The 16163-nt window shown below is 40.3% G+C and overlaps 1 protein-coding gene across 1 annotated transcript; it reads right to left on the bottom strand.

Annotated features, from left to right (window-relative positions):
- Nucleotides 1-12793: 12793 nt before the first annotated feature.
- On the bottom strand, nucleotides 12794-15745 carry LOC131230616 (receptor-like protein EIX2). Its single transcript, XM_058226513.1, has one exon. It carries the CDS (start codon nucleotides 15743-15745, stop codon nucleotides 12794-12796), a length of 2952 nt encoding a protein of 983 aa, XP_058082496.1.
- Between the last annotated feature and the right edge of the window lie 418 nt (nucleotides 15746-16163).

The raw sequence follows: 16163 nt of genomic DNA, 5'->3' as shown, positions 1-16163 counted from the left end.
CTCATAGACTCCATGCGACAATTCCGCCAACAAGGTCCTACTAACAGGAGCTCGAGGATCGAGGTCCCGCTTCGTCTGGAACTCACGCGTGGCAGACGTGCTAGCGGCGGCACCTCTCGGCCTCCGTGCACGGGTTGGGCGGCTCGGCCCGGCTTCATCCACGGGCGCTCTCTTCTTCCCCATCAAGGAAAGAAGGGAAGAAATGGAAAAGATGGCCGTCACAATCTCAAAGAGGGCCATGAGAAATGAGAGAAAGAGAGAAATAGGAAGATGGTGAAGCTTCCACACAACTATGAGCCAAAAAGGGAATGAAAGGGCTCAAATGAGAGGGAAAGATGAAGAAATCAGCAATGGAATGGAAGATTTGAGAATGGAGTGATGGGTTTGCACGAAAATGGGAGGAAGATGAAGATTTGGGAGAGATTTGAGAGAGTTTGGAGAGGTTTTGGGAGAAAAGGAAAGCTTGGAGGTGGGTTTTGTGAAGGAAATAGATGAAAGGAAGGGTTTTAAAATGAAAACCGTGGAGGGGTGGGCCACACAAGCCCCATGGACGATCGGCCCGCGTCGGCCCGGCCCGCCTAGCCCGCCGACCGGCGATCCCTCGCCGAACCGGCGATGGCATCGCCGGTCTCTGGACATATCGGCGATGCCTCGCCGATTTGGCGAGGTCCTCCTGGTCCTCCTTGGTCCAAATGATGTGGCCACCTTCCCTGATCTGAGGGTGAAATTGGGTTAGAATTTGAAGCCTATCGGGTCATTCTGACAGAAATCTGATGCAAACAGCGATTTCTGGGAGGTTTAAAAATGATTTAGGGCTAGATAGTCCATCTACACTCATTAATAGAGGGTCTAGAAAAGATTTCGGGTCGCTGTGTGTGATCAGGTAGGAGTACAGACTCGCTCGGCAAAGGTTTTCAGGAAACTTTCGCCGATAGAAACTACGGAGCACAAACACAAAGCGATAATAGACCCGCACCCAATTACACTATAGTGGCGACAACGTGCGGTGTGTGACCATAACCCAGTTCCGGTTTAATCCAGATCATGCTCTGATACCAACTTGTAACGCCCTGAAATTCGGGGGTCGAGCATAACTCGGCTCCCGAGTTCCAAAACATCACTTATGCAACATAATTAATGAATGATGTATGTTGATTGTATTAGCACATAAACATGGGATAGATTAAGCCAAAACGCAGATATGATTCAAGGATAAGTGAATAAAGCAAGCGGAAGACTTATAGTAAAATATGTGTACAAGTGTAAGTCCCTGAATTACATATACAACCAGATCGTGTAAAAGTGTTATTTATCAAAATTATAAGTACAAGTTACATCATTTCGTTCCCAAAAATAGTAATCCCATAGATCCCGCGCAATACACCGAGGCTCGCTAGAACCCGTCCAAAAACTGATATAGGAGAAGGCGGCCTCGTCGTCATCCGGCTCTCGCTCTGCCTCGACGTCACATCCACATCTCGCAACATCGTGGCCTAAGACAGAGTCCGGTGGGTGTGCAACACCGCCCGAAACGTGGGAGTGAGTGATCAACTTAGTGGAACAATAAGGCACTTTGGTTAACATGTTATCAGTTCAATCAAACAATAATGATAAAGCCGGACAATTAAATAAATCCTAAGTACTCTTATTAATGCAAGTATGAATGCGTATGATGCGTGCCCTCACGCGTACACCCTCGGCGTCTTCATCTTACGTTACGCATGACATCGCCTCAAAGTGCGCCACATCTACAAAGCACATGCAAATGCGGTGCATGGATATGATTACCAAGTTGTTATTAGTCAAATTCATACATCAGGATTGGGAAGCTAAGATACCTTCCTCATATCATCATCCAAACAGTGATCCATACTAGGGTCGTCAATCCTAGACATCTCATATGATCATATAGTTGAGGTCGTAGCAAAGGGCTCGTCACCAATCAATGCACGCCTTTCATGCCCTTACTACCACAGATCGGCTCGTCACCTCCTTGTGGTATCCAGGTATGCTCGAGGTCACTACAAAGGGCTCGTCACCAATCAATGTAGGCCGACAAAGACGAATATAGTGTCCCATACCACCATAATCGGCTCACGAGATTAAGTTGCTCACCTGGTCACTACGGGAGGCTCGTCACCCCAGCGTAGGCCGACGGCTCGACCACGGTGTCCCATACCACCATGTCCGGCTCATGAGTCTTAGCGGATCGGTACCATGGTTATTAGGATTTCACTGGTAAGTTCGGTACCCTAGATTCAAGCAAGAGCGTCCATACATGGTTAACATACATCGGACAATCGGGTTACTTGACGAACTCGACTAGCACGAGCGCACGTTGAATTGAACGACATGGAAAGTGCGCAAACACTCCGCGTGGTCGAACCACCGCCGACAACTCTAATACGACTCGGGTTCGTCTAATACGTCCTACGTGGCGAAAGCAATCTCAACCACCAATATAGGGTCAATTACCGAACTCCTGGACTAAGGAATAGAACAAAATATACTACAATACAACAGATATTAATAAGCAATGTAAAACAGTAATGTAACAACTCAAATCATGGTACATAAGGACTTGAGGAATATCAACTTAACATAAATGTAAGCATAGGAGATGCTTGAATTTAAATAACTTGGAATGTAACTGCATAAAGGAAATCATGCGCATCAATAGGAGTATTGAGAATCACTTCTCAACGCCCATTACTAGTGTAATCAGTTACACTTAGGTCATTCATGCATTTCTACAAACACTTAGCATACATGGAACAACATACATGACGCATGTTGAAATACATGCACTTAGACAATTCCTTTTATCAAGGAGTTGTCATACATGCATCTAGCATACATACATGACCAATAATCATGGCAAGCACAAGTGCGTATTTTATACGTATACGGTACTTTATAAATACACTCAGAATACACAAATCTCAATATAGCACATGCATATCAGGAAAGCAATGCAAACACAACATTTGGCATGTGAAATCTCATCCATAACAAGAATAAATCACTAACTGGGATTGAAAGCCTTGAAAACCATAACCTATACACTTAAAGTCCGCACCTTAAGCGAAGAAAGAACCGCCGAACTGATTTAGACGAGTTGTCTTCGTCAACGGCGCTAGAATACCCTAAAATAAGGATAGAAATGAGATACAACAACACCAAGTCTAATCTAAGCTCTAACACAGGTTAGGGTTAGGTTAACTTACCCCAAAAGAACTCAGAATCGTTAGAGGAATGATTCAAAGTGAAGATTCAAAGGTGAAGAAGAACAAGAAGAATCAAGGTGATTCACCAACTAATCTCTCTCACTAACTCTCTCTTTTCCACTCTCTTTCCAAGCTAGGGTTAGAGAAAATTCGTATGGAAATGAGAGCTAGGGTTTAAGGACTATATATAGGCCTTAAAATGATGGAAATAACCCGTGGTCAAGGTATACTTAGGTAATAACCAAAGTACGCCTTTCTCGATCCAACGAAGCACTTGGTGGGCCTATAACCACGAAAGGTCGGACTTAAGCTCACCGACCATGGATCTAGGTCAGCCTGAGTTTTCATACCGACCGGCTCTTCGATCGGCCGTGGCGGACCACACTCAATTCAACGGTCACGGAATCTCGATCAGTCCACAAGCACTAGGATATGCCCGGGCCAACCATCCTGATCGGAGGGTGAAATTGGGTCGAAATCCAACGGATTGAGATAGCTTAAAATCGTCGCGCAAGCGACACGACTCAGATTTCATAAAAAGCTTATTAAATTCCAACCGTTCTCACACTCTTCACTCCGAACTCAACCAAATCGACCCAGAACATCAGATCGACTTGATTTTCGAGGTGAAGATCAAGCCCAACTCAGTGACCGCAACAGCCTAAGATCATCGCCATCGGACTTTCGACGCGCGGTCTAGATCCGATCCAGATCTTCCAAAAATTCCCCAGAACAACTGGACTTAGCGATGGATCCCAGATTTCAGAGTAACGTAGCGCTCACTAATCTACACGTTTAGAGCCATGCAGATACAATTTAAAGTGATTGATGCGAATTTCACAAGCAATCAAGTAAAGCACTAATTACCCCAAAACAACTACTTAAGGAAAGATTAACACAAAATTCCCAAGGTCGTTACAATCTACCCCCCTTAAGGAAAAACAAAATAGATTGCTTATGGTGGTTGACTCCAACAAATGCACCAAAAGGCATATCAAATTCATTTGTCTTGTATTTTGTGTCAAAACATATAACGTCACTAAAAGCTTCATAGTCTATTTTTGAAATATTATCTGTCCAAAAACAAGATGTCAATCTACATTCATTGTCAATCTGGATTGCATAAGTAAAATTATCATCATTCCTGTGTTTATTTTGAAAGTAAAGAAGCTAACTCTTGAGCACTTTTGCCATGTTTGTCACGCCTTTGAATTTTAAGAGCATTTCTTACATCTTCATTAATAAAATCCATTTTTTTATGTCCTCCAGCTTCATTTGTAAAAAAATTTAACACTTTAGCTACACCAATATCTACTTTTCTCATGTTATCCATGACAACCTTATGAGAATCTGTAAAATGTCGATGTGATCGTAAACAATAAACCTTTCTTGGACTCATTAAATTGTGATTATGTGCTTCCACAAATGTCTTAACTTTCCATCTATCTGATCCATTCTTGTGAACTATAATCTTTGCCTTGCAATCACATCTTGTCATGGCTTTTGGTCTCTTTTTATGATCTGTTGCTTCTATATGCTTGCAATGTTGATACCCTTCCTTAGAACATATAAAACTTCGCATAATTGTTTCACCCGTTTTCATGCTATTCTGCGTTGAACCTTTTTGTATACTAAATACACACCATCCAGCATATTCATTGTAGAAATCATACGCAACATTTTTAGAAATGAATACCATACCAACTTTTGATTTCACTTCTTTGGGTGCTTCTGGAATGAAATCATATGGATGTGAGATTGTTTCTTCATTATGATTTTTTTGGTGTTCATTATGATTTGTCTGGTGTCCATTATGATTCTCTACACCTGCATTAGGTTGTGACTCCATTTCCCCAACTACAAGTTCAAAGTAAACATAAATTCGGTTAATCAAAAGCTACGAAATAAATATGAGAGCACAAAAATTACTATTTATAAATGAAGAAGAAAAAATATATTAAAAAAAAAAAAGCAATAACAACCCTTAGCTTAATCTAGTGAATCATATTGGCATATTCTACAAAAGTATTAAATTACTCTCTTCTATATAATTTTAGGAATTGAAATCAATGAGCATGCAAAAAAAAAAAAAATTTAATTGTAGAAACATAATGATGAAGTAACCCTTGAATCAGCCCAATTAATCACTAATCAGGAGAAAGCAATAACTATTCTATTTTCAAAACATAAGACTAGTGGAAACATGAGAGAGAGAGAGAGAGAGAGACTGACATATAAAACTTCCTTAGAACATATAAAACTTCCTTAGGCATGTGGCTCTTGGCCTCTTTTTATAATCTTAAAAAAAAAAAAAAAAAAGCTCAAGCAGGCAACCCAAATGCTACGTTGTCACATGTTGGGCTAAACTTCATTCATACCTCAAGCAGCCAACCCAAATGCCAGGTTGCCACATGTGGGGCTAGCAAACCTCTATCTTAACAATTTGGCTGTATGACCCAAATTGTCATTGGGAGCATAATACACCTGTTGTTTGGGCAGCATGGAAAACAGAACCTGCATTAAATGGGCATTTTCTCTTCTTCATTCTTTTCATTTTTTTAATTCTTCCACCCAGAATCACAAGTCAGATGAGAACTGTTTTGTAGCACATCTCATCACCCTTGGGAACTATGGTCACCCAAATAGATTCCACATGCCTCTCATTCAAGCATTTAAAAAAAAAAAAAAAAACAGAGAGAGAGAGAGAAGGTAGTGGAGTCATTTGATCCAATGGCAGAATATGACAGTTGATATGCAGATGCTCAAATTGTACATGTGACATACATTAACTCAAATTAAACTGACTAAATTATCGAACCCACTGTCCTGTAGTCAGTCCCAAATTCAGGTTGGTTGAATAACCTAACCTCTGATTCGTGGCCACTTGTTAGTTTAAACATCCAATAATTGTGTGATCATCAAATAACCAGAATAAGATTTTGAGCCTTCAATTTCGAGATTTGAGGGCAAGTGGCCTGATTTAGGAAAATTTTGAGAAATTTCAAATTTTCCAAAATTTCTACCAAATTACTTGCAATCTTACTCTCCAAACATGAATTGAAACATGGATGAGGCCTGATCTACTGATTTATGATGTTTTTGTAAAATTTCAGGAAAAAATTTATATATATACATTCTTCATGATTGCAAATTCTTCATGATTGCAAATTGATGGTTATGAGAAAACATGCAGCCATTCCACATTCAGAAAAAAAAAAAAAAAAAAAAAAACCTGCATACAAATTATTCTTGTTGATGTTAATGGAACTTGGAACCTCGGCGCATAGCTGTGGAGAGTTCCGTTTGTCACAAAAGCTTGACCACATTATTGCGGAATCACCAAAACATGTGTATTGTCATTGTCCAAACACTAGAAATTTTGATTTGCAATTTATCATTCATATTGAGGGGCTTGGCACTAAATTGCACTAAAATTTGATTTGCAATTTATCATTCATATTGAGGGGCTTGTACCTAGATGCTTATCTAGTGGAACAGGCCTGGGATTGGGTATCTAGAACATGGATCAGGCTTGGGTTAAGCCTCAGCCCAGACCAGCCTAGCCTGTCCCAGCTCAACCCCATTTGCACCCTGACTTGGAAACCTGGAACTTCCAAAAGTAGCCTGCGGTTGCAAGATTTTACAGCAGAAGCATGGAAAAAATCTTTGAACAGGACCCCAATCGCAACATAACATGACTTTGGTTGGAATGATGCAGTGATCTTTCAAAACATATCATCAAAAGCTTACCCGCAAAGCCATCTTTTTAAGTTTGTTCATTGCAGAGAACTGCTTTAGGCGTGATAAAACTGCAGAATCCAGAGGTCTATCAAGAGCAACTCAAGCATCTACGATCAAGGGTGACCTGGTCAAAAAAAAAAAAGAAGAAGAAAGAAAATACCAAAAAACAGAGGCCTTACCTGTAAGGCTCAATCCGAGGCTGCATAGCGTGCTGGTAGGGGCCTTACCTGTAACGCTCAATCTAAGGCTGCATAGCATGGTGGTAGGGAACGAGGGAGAGAGAGGTGGAGGCGGCCGCGGCTGGTGGTACCGATTGAGGGAGAGAAGGAGAGAGAGAGAGAGGTGGAGGCGAATGTGGCTGGTGGTTGGGATTCAGAGAGAGAGAGAGAGGGCTGTACGCGGGCGTAGCTGGTGGTAGGGATTGAGGGAGAGAGAGAGGGTTGTACGCGGGCGTAGCTAGTGGTAGGGATTGAGGGAGAGAGAGGGCTGGATGGGGTTTCCACTGCTGGTAGGTAACGAGGGGGAGAAAGTGATGGTTGCACGGCTAGGGCCTTAAGGTAACCGGAATGACCGGTCTCCCTCCTTCGAATCCCGCCTCAAGGATAACCGTTGATTTAAAATTGCTGCATCCGACGGCCAGCATTATGACAGCGCTCGACCTTACGGAGTGCTATGGTAAGGTCGAGCGTATAGTACCTTTTCCCATATATATATATATATATATAGGAAGTTTGAGTTAGTGTTTGATTATGAAACTTCTTCCAAGGTTTGATATCACTATTTTAGGGATTGTAAATTTAATTTTTTTTTTATTATCAATCAATTTATTTTTGAATTTATTAAAATTATTTCTATTTTTTCTTTTAATTTTTTTCTTCTGGATTTGAGAAATCTCCGTGAGGAGTTCAGAAAAACTCTGTAGACCCGGAGTAGTTATCCTTGATGAAGACCTCGTCACGTTGATCCCTATGTCAGATGGCAAATAAAGAACATGTGGGTCCTAGTATGTTTTCAACGGTAAGAGCTCAATCCCCACGCCTAATTTTTGGGCTCATATCCTAAAAGAAATGGATGGACGGCGTGGGTAAAAAAAAATATAGAACACGGTGGCGCCCCTACATAGCGTTTGACATGACCCTCCGTGTCTAGCCACATTCTGGTGGGGTAGTAGCCAATCCGCACCCCTTTCTGAGGCACGAGACGTTCTCGAGCGTGTAATTAGGCGGGTCACACCATTTCAGGCAGTAATGCCAACTCATCCGTTGAGTCCGCTCATTTATGTAAAGAAAGAAGAGTTACCAACCGTCCATTTTTCTAACATGGTCCTCATCTTGGGAAGCGGATTGCGTAGTAACTCCTTACCCTTAGCATTCTGAGTAAACTCTGTAAGGTCCACCATAATTTATGTATTTTATCTGCTCTGTCCATTCATTTTAACAGATAATTTTAAGGCATCAGCATAAAAATGAAGCATATTCAATGTTCAAATGGACCACACCATAGGAAACAGTTGAATTGAACGTTTACCGTTGAAAAATTCTTGGGGGCCTTTGAAGTTTTGGATCAAGATTATTTTTTTTTTCCCTTCATCCATTTCTGTATGATCTTATGAACAGGTTAGATGACAAATAAACATCACATCAATGTGGGGCCTAGAAAGGTTTCAACGGTGGAAATCATTATCCCCACTATTTCCTTGTGGTATGATCCACTTGATCTTTGGATATGCTTCAATTTTGGCTCAACCCTGAGAAGCCAATGGACAGTGTGGATAGACCACATACATTCAAGTTGGGCCCAACTGCATTAACAGTACGCAATCTGATTTCCTCGTTTGGATCGAGCAAGGCCTGAAAGCCAACTGTTGCATAATCTGAGACGTTCAATTGGTGACCCTCAGATGAATGGTGTAAAAGGATTGTCGTTATAAATTTTGTTTAGTAGGAGTACTGCAAACTAATTTCCTGATTATACGTATGGAATGAAATGCTGCTGGTGGGACATTTTAATGGATGTCCTGACCGGCTGATTGGTGGAGATATATCCAAGAGAAATCTCCGACTGCAAATCCCACCTTTTATCCACCGTCTTTTTCAAGCGCTTCCAAACTTTCCTAAAGTAAACCATTCTGTACGAACACACTATTTTTGGACAAAAATGTCCTTGCATTCAGCACGGTTGCAACGTCCATTCTTTCTGCCTATTACTACGGTTTATAACCGTAGAGAGTAGTAGCGTAGCCATTACGGGTCGAGAGCCTTTACACAGTTCTACAAATAGCTACGGTTATAATCCGTAGCATAGCTCTACAAAATGAACCCTGCAACTATGCGAATGCAACGTATTTTCGTCTGAAAATAGTGTGCCCGTACAGACTGGTTTAGCCTGGGAAAATACAGTTTGGGATTGCTTGGAAAAGACGGTGGGTAAAAGGTGGGGTTTACAGTTGGAAATTTCTCTATATCCAATGGACCATTACTAGGATAGTCGATTGTCAAGATCAGGATAACTACTCCAAATCTACGAAGCTTCTCCGAACTCTTCACAGAGACTTTTCGAATCCACGAGCAAAAAAATAGAAAATTGAAATAAATTCTATAAAATTCAAAATTGATTAATGAATGAAATAAACAAGTTCACAACCCTTCAAATAGGGATACCAAGAAATGGGAGAGAAATCAGAAGTAAACTACAACTAAAACTCATAGAATTTGCAACTTACTATAAATAGTAAACTCACTATTTATAGACGGACGTGATGTCTACTAGCGCACAAGGTTTTTGGGCAAAAATAGTAAGTGTCCTATTTGGCTTCATTAAGCCGTTCTCCTAATTATTCTTATAAGCTCTTTCCAAGTTGGGTGCAACTCCTAAAGCCCAATGGATGAAGAGTTATAATAAACTAAAACTTACTATTTATAGTAAAAACAGAATTAAAATAAGGAAAAGACCATTGATCCAGGGGTATTTCGCAAATCCAGCTTATGTAACCCAGCGTAACGGGGTTGGCAACTATGCGAATGCAACGTATTTTCGTCTGAAAATAGTGTGCCCGTACAGACTGGTTTAGCCTGGGAAAATACAGTTTGGGATTACTTGGAAAAGACACTGGGTAAAAGGTGGGGTTTACAGTTGGAAATTTCTCTATATCCAATGGACCATTACTAGGATAGTCGATTGTCAAGATCAAATGAACAAACGTCCACGAATGGGTCTTGGAGCTATTGGTGTAGGTTGATGTCCTTGAGGCTGTCTTGCTGCAAGGTGCTGCTCCTCTCTTTCCTCTGGGCCGTTGCTTCTCTGGTATTCCCAAGGCATATAGGTCATGGCTTCTGTGTTCGGTCATTTAGATGGCTGTTTGTATGGGTTTGTTTTTGTTCTTTTTGTTTTATTATTATTTTTTAAAATTTTTATTTATTTATTTATTTTTTATATATCTGGCCCACCCGAATGTCTGCATATTTTCTGCACATCTATAAAAGTAGGTAGTGTGATCCCACCTTTTATTAAAAAATAGAAAGAAAACAAGAAAAGGAATCTTTCAATCAATCGGATTTAAGGGTTATCACCGGAAACAGATTGGCTACGGACCTATCACTAGCCAACAGCTAGTGGTCGGTGCTCTGTGGGCCCCACCATGATGTATGTGTTTCATCCATGCCATCCAACCATTCTTTCATATCATTTTATGGTATGAGCCCAAAAATGAGGTTGATTCAAATCTCAAGTGGACTGCACAGTGTTGATTGAACGCCCACCATTAAAAACTTATTGGGGGCCACAAAAGTTTTGGATCAAGCTGATATATTTTTTCCCTTCATCCAAGTCTTTATGACCTAATCAACAGGTTAGATGTCAAATAACCATTACAGTTGGCCCTAGGAGGTTTTTAATGGTGGAAATTCAATCGCTACTGTTTTCCCATGGTGTGGTCCACCTGATATTTACATCTAACTCATTTTTTGGATGAAGCCATAAAACCATCTTTCAAAATGGATGGACTGCGTGGATAGAGCACATACATCATGGTGGGGTCCACATAGCACCAACCACTAGCCACCCGCAAATGATTATCACCTACTTGCAGGTGGGTACGGACTGAATAAGTTACATTTGTACTACATTTACAATATCTCAGTACATGTGCATGTACCACCACACTCTTCTCGGGCCTTCGAACTGTACACTTGGTGGTTTGGGTGGTCAGCTAAGACAGGGCATACAGTACCTAAACAATTCTACGGTTTGCAAATGCTACTAATGTTGTACATGTCAGACCATGGTTGGTGATCTAGACCGTAGATCTGATTATCTAAACATGAACGGGAGGTGCACAGAATAATTTAGAGGATAGGAGATAATAATCTAGGGAGTTTTACAAAAAAATACCTCACTGAACTTTAAACTTCATTAATGGTGGATCACATAAGTATGCATGATTTTCTCTTTCCTTATGATTAGGTGACTGTCAATCTTAATTGTAAAGGCTAGAAATTTCAGCCTTGGCTTGGACTAGAATAAAACCCAGCCCAAAGGTGGCCAAAACCATAGCTAGGGTCTAATAATCTAATCAATGGAAGTAACTGTTAAGTTCAACTAGGTAGTATAGAACCCATGAAGAGACTGCATAGAAGGGCTTTATAAAACTTGGCTTTAAGCCCTACTTGATCAGCATTTCGAACCATGAATCCAGCTTTTAAGCTCAACCATGGCTCAAAAACCTTGTTTTAACACTCAATTCTCAAAGTGGGCATTTCTTGCTGGTTAAAATATTATAGATGGATAATCTAGACCATCTAAAGTGCCCATATTAAAGATTTTGAATGATACATGTAAATCCTGGTAAATAAGTAAGTATTACTGGTTTGGTTTGAAAATGTGAGAGTAATTATACCTTGAAAATCGGTACAGAATTATTGACTTAAATATGTGGACCCCACCGTAATGTATATGATATATCCACGCCATCCATCTATTTTATTAGAACATTATGATGCATGAGCTGAAAAATAAGGCAGATCCAACCCTCAAATGGCCTACACGAAAGGAAACATTGGCCTAAATTCATCAAACGATGAAAGTTGTTTCCTTCACTAGGCCCACATTGAAGTTTATTCATCATCTAACCAGTTCATAGGGTCTCACATACATTAATAAGGGGAAAATACAAATATTGATCCAAAACTTTTAAGGGCCTCAAGAAGTTTTTAACGATAGGCATTAGATTCCCACTGTTCCTGTGGTGTGGTCCATATGAGCTTTGGATCTGCTTCATTTTTATGGCTCATGCCATCAATTCAGCTAGCATAATGAATGAGCAGTGTGGATAAGTCGCATACATCACGATGTGGCCCACATTGATTTCATAAATTTCTAGATTTAAGTGTTAAAAAAGTAACCTGTCACATCTGCATTGGAAAAATGCAGTAATTACCTAAGTAAATAATTATTACCCATTTACATGGTAATTACAGTTGGGTTCAATCCTCAATGTGTAAAGCATTGTATTCAATAGCTCATTGTAGGTGCATTCCTTTTAAATCTAATGTGAGTGGAAAGGCAATTGCAACCTCATTGATAACTGCAGTTCAATTCAATAGCGCAACCAAATGAAGCCTAAATTAATATGAATATTAAACATTGGCATATAAAATTTAAAGATAGGCATATACATGAACAAAAAAGGACATACTGAAGAGAAAAAGTACATAATACACATTTATTTGGAACATGTTCAACATACAATATACAAAGTGGCTTTATTTATTGGTTTATTTAGATAAAGTAGCTGATTGGGAATATGCTGGAATACCCCTAGCCATCCATTACTTCCTATCCTGGAGCATTGTCTTCAACTTAGCCACCTTTGTTACCCACACCACGGAGATCTTATCCATCACTTTATCAGAAAGTCGAAAATAAGAAATCCTCCATGACTTCTTAAAGATTAAAACACCACATACTCCCCAAAATCCAACCACGAATCCCGGTGCCATGCTAGTGAAAAACCATATCTTCTCGAACCCTTCTTCGTTCCTCTCTTCTTCAACCATCGGTGCTTTGAATGTTTCATCTTTTCGGCACTTCGGAAGTGGAGATCCACAAACATCAAGGTTGTCACTATAAATGGAAGGATCAGTTAAAGTTTGGAGCTGGTAGCCTGATGGAATCTGCCCTGACAGCTTATTATGTGACAGATCGAGGCTGCTTAAGAAAGTTAATGCTGACAAGGTATGTGGAATAGCACCAGAAAGTTGATTATGCGATAGATCAAGAGACTCTAACCGTCGCAAGCCATCAATATTCTTTGGAATGTTTCCAGTCAAATGATTTCCGGACAAGTTCAAACCTTGCAGGCCAGATAGATTTGCTAAAACTTCAGGTATCTCTCCAGATAAATGATTGCTTGAGAGGTCTATCACGCTTACAAGGGAAAGTGTCGTGGTATAATCAAGTTTTACTCCTTTAATAATCACTGTTATGTTCTCCTCATAACATATGATCCCTGCATCTCCTTCTTCAGTAACATAGTTCACATTCACAATAGTTTCACTTTGATGCTCTGTCGTAGCCATGGCATTGAAATTGCTAAAACACTTTGGTATGGCTCCTAGTAGCTTGTTATGTGCGAGATCCAAGATCTGAAGAGAAGTAAGATGACATAGCTGTGGAGGAATTGTTCCGGAAAATTTATTTGACGAAAGTTTGAGAATCTTGAGAGCTGATAGGCTTTTCCCTGTCCATTTTGGTATTTTTCCAGAGAAATTGTTTTCACTAAAATCGATAGCTCTCAAATCGGTGCAATTTCTCAATGATGTAGGGAGCTCACCTGAAAAGTTATTGCTGCGCAAACGCAACCATCGAAGCTCATTTATAAAACCCAAAGACATAGGAATATGTCCATGTATACTATTGTTTGCCAAATCCATGGTGAGCAATCTAGTCAAATTTCCCAAACACTGAGGAAGTTCTCCAGTTAATTGATTATACGAGAGATCAAGGTTCTGCAAACGCACCATTTGGCATAAAGACAGAGGAATGCTACCATTTAAATGATTATGAGAAAGTGATAAGAATCCAAGAGATATTTCGCGAAAAGTTACGGGTATGGGTCCAGAAAGGAAATTGTTGGAGAGATCCAAAATCCAAATCCTGGCATTAAGAAACGAGTGTGGCAATGAACCTCTAAAGATGTTGAAACTTAAATCAATAGTCGCCCTAGGAGCAAAGTGCAATGAATTTGGAATCTCGCCATTGATTTGGTTGTGAGAAAGATTCAAGAATGAGATTTGAGAAGACAAGTTCCAAAACCAGTATGGTATGGAATCTGAAATTTGGGCATTGGATAAGTCAAGTTTGAAAAAGTCTCTTTGCTCACGAAGCCATGCAGGAAACTGGGGTCCCACTTGACAAGACCTCATTCTGATGTATTTGAGGTGAAAAGGTGGAATCCAATTGGAGCTTACTTTAAGAACTAAAGAATTCAAGGAGATATCCAATGATTCCAATTTGGTTAGACTGGCAAAGTGTGCTTCTGACACAATACCTTCCAACGAATTAGAAGATATCCCTAGATTGATTAGTTCTGAAAGTTGTCCAAGACTCTCCGGCAAAGACCCATTCAAGTTGTTGTGACTAAGATACAATTCTTCCAATGATGAATGATTTCCAAGAGATTCAGGAATAGGGCCATATAGTGAATTTCCGCTGAGATCAAGAGTTTTAAGATTTATATGATGGAATAACCAATCAGGAAAATACCCACTAAGACCATTTGATGCCAAATTCAGTGTCTCCAAACTTTCTTGAATGCATCCAGATAGACATTCCACAAACCCAGTCATCTCTCCCCTGATAAAATTGTCTGAGAGTTCTAAAGTATGCAAGTGGCAAAACTTGCCAAGAGCACTTGGAATTGGATCTCGAAAATAATTCCCTCCAAGATTTAGATACTCTAAACTGCTAAGATTGAACAACCAATCTGGAATTCTCGGGCCAAGTTCATTCCTGGAAAAATCAAGGACTGAAAGGGAAGTGAAATTAACATATGGAAGAGAAATAGTAATGTTAGGAAGTTCACAATCGGAGAGGCGTAGCTCAGAAAGAGAAGGAAGCATGTTAATGGCCGGTAACCAATCATGGGACTGACCGAGGTTCACCTTTCCCAGATCAAGGTGTCGAAGAGAAGAAAGACCAGAAAGCCAATGAAGGTTATCAACTTCGAGAATACCTGATTGATAAATATCTAAATGAAGATCGAGATAAACCAGGCTAGAGAGATTACCGAGATGATGGGGAATTGTTCCATCAAAGCCAGAAAAGGAGAGGTTAAGATATCTCAGTTTCTTAAATGAACCAATGAAGTTTGGTACAGGTTTCGATTTAAAATCATTGGAGCTTAGGTCCAAGTATTTCAAATGATTCAACTCAAGCAAAGAAGGATTTATCTCACCAGACAAGGATGAGTTTTCAGGACTCCGAACAAGGTCTCCATTGAATAGAATCCACTCTATGAGGAGATTTCGGAGGTCAAGATTGATGACATGCCCCGTTCTGTTGTTGCAGCCCACTCCGCTCCAGCTACAGCAATCATGGCCCACCCAAGAAGAGAGCCGATTCATTGGATCTATAAGGCCTTGTTTGAACTTGAAGAGGGCTTGCCTCTCTCTTTCTATGCAAACTCCCTTCACTTCTCCGTCATAAGAAGTGGATTGAATGATTTCAGCGCTTAGAAACACAAGCACCGAAAGAAAGATAACTCTCACTGACCCACCCATTATCACACAACACCAAGTGTGCGAAGGAGCTTTACATAAGCTCTGTCCAAAGAATAGATGAGAGAGAGAGAGTTACGAAGCTGGCAAGTACAGTAGACTTTTCAACGGACGATGGGGACGCGGATTTTCCCAGGAAGTTCCTGTGCTGAGACGCTAGGTGGGGCCATCGAGATGTTTTTGAGAAATCCACCCCGTCCATCCACTTTTTGAGATCAGTTTACGACATACGACCGAAAAATAGGTGGATGAAAAACTCAAAGGGGCCGCACGAGAGGAAAGAGTTGGGATTTAGTGACCACCGTTGAAATTTTTTTATGACCATCGTTTTATATCAGACTAATTTTTTCGTATTTTCACTTCATCCCAGTGGGAACGACCTAATAAACGGTTTGGATGGCATATAAACATCAAGGTGGAG

The sequence above is a fragment of the Magnolia sinica genome, chromosome 17 (genome assembly GCF_029962835.1).
Source record: "Magnolia sinica isolate HGM2019 chromosome 17, MsV1, whole genome shotgun sequence".
Lineage (NCBI taxonomy): Eukaryota > Viridiplantae > Streptophyta > Magnoliopsida > Magnoliales > Magnoliaceae > Magnolia > Magnolia sinica.
Note: the sequence above shows the minus strand (reverse complement) of the source record. Positions and strands in the feature narration are given on the sequence as shown.

Coding starts and splice junctions, on each gene's coding strand:
- LOC131230616 (XM_058226513.1), bottom strand. CDS start 15,745: ATGGGTGGGTCAGTGAGAGTTATCTTTCTTTCGGTGCTTGTGTTTCTA.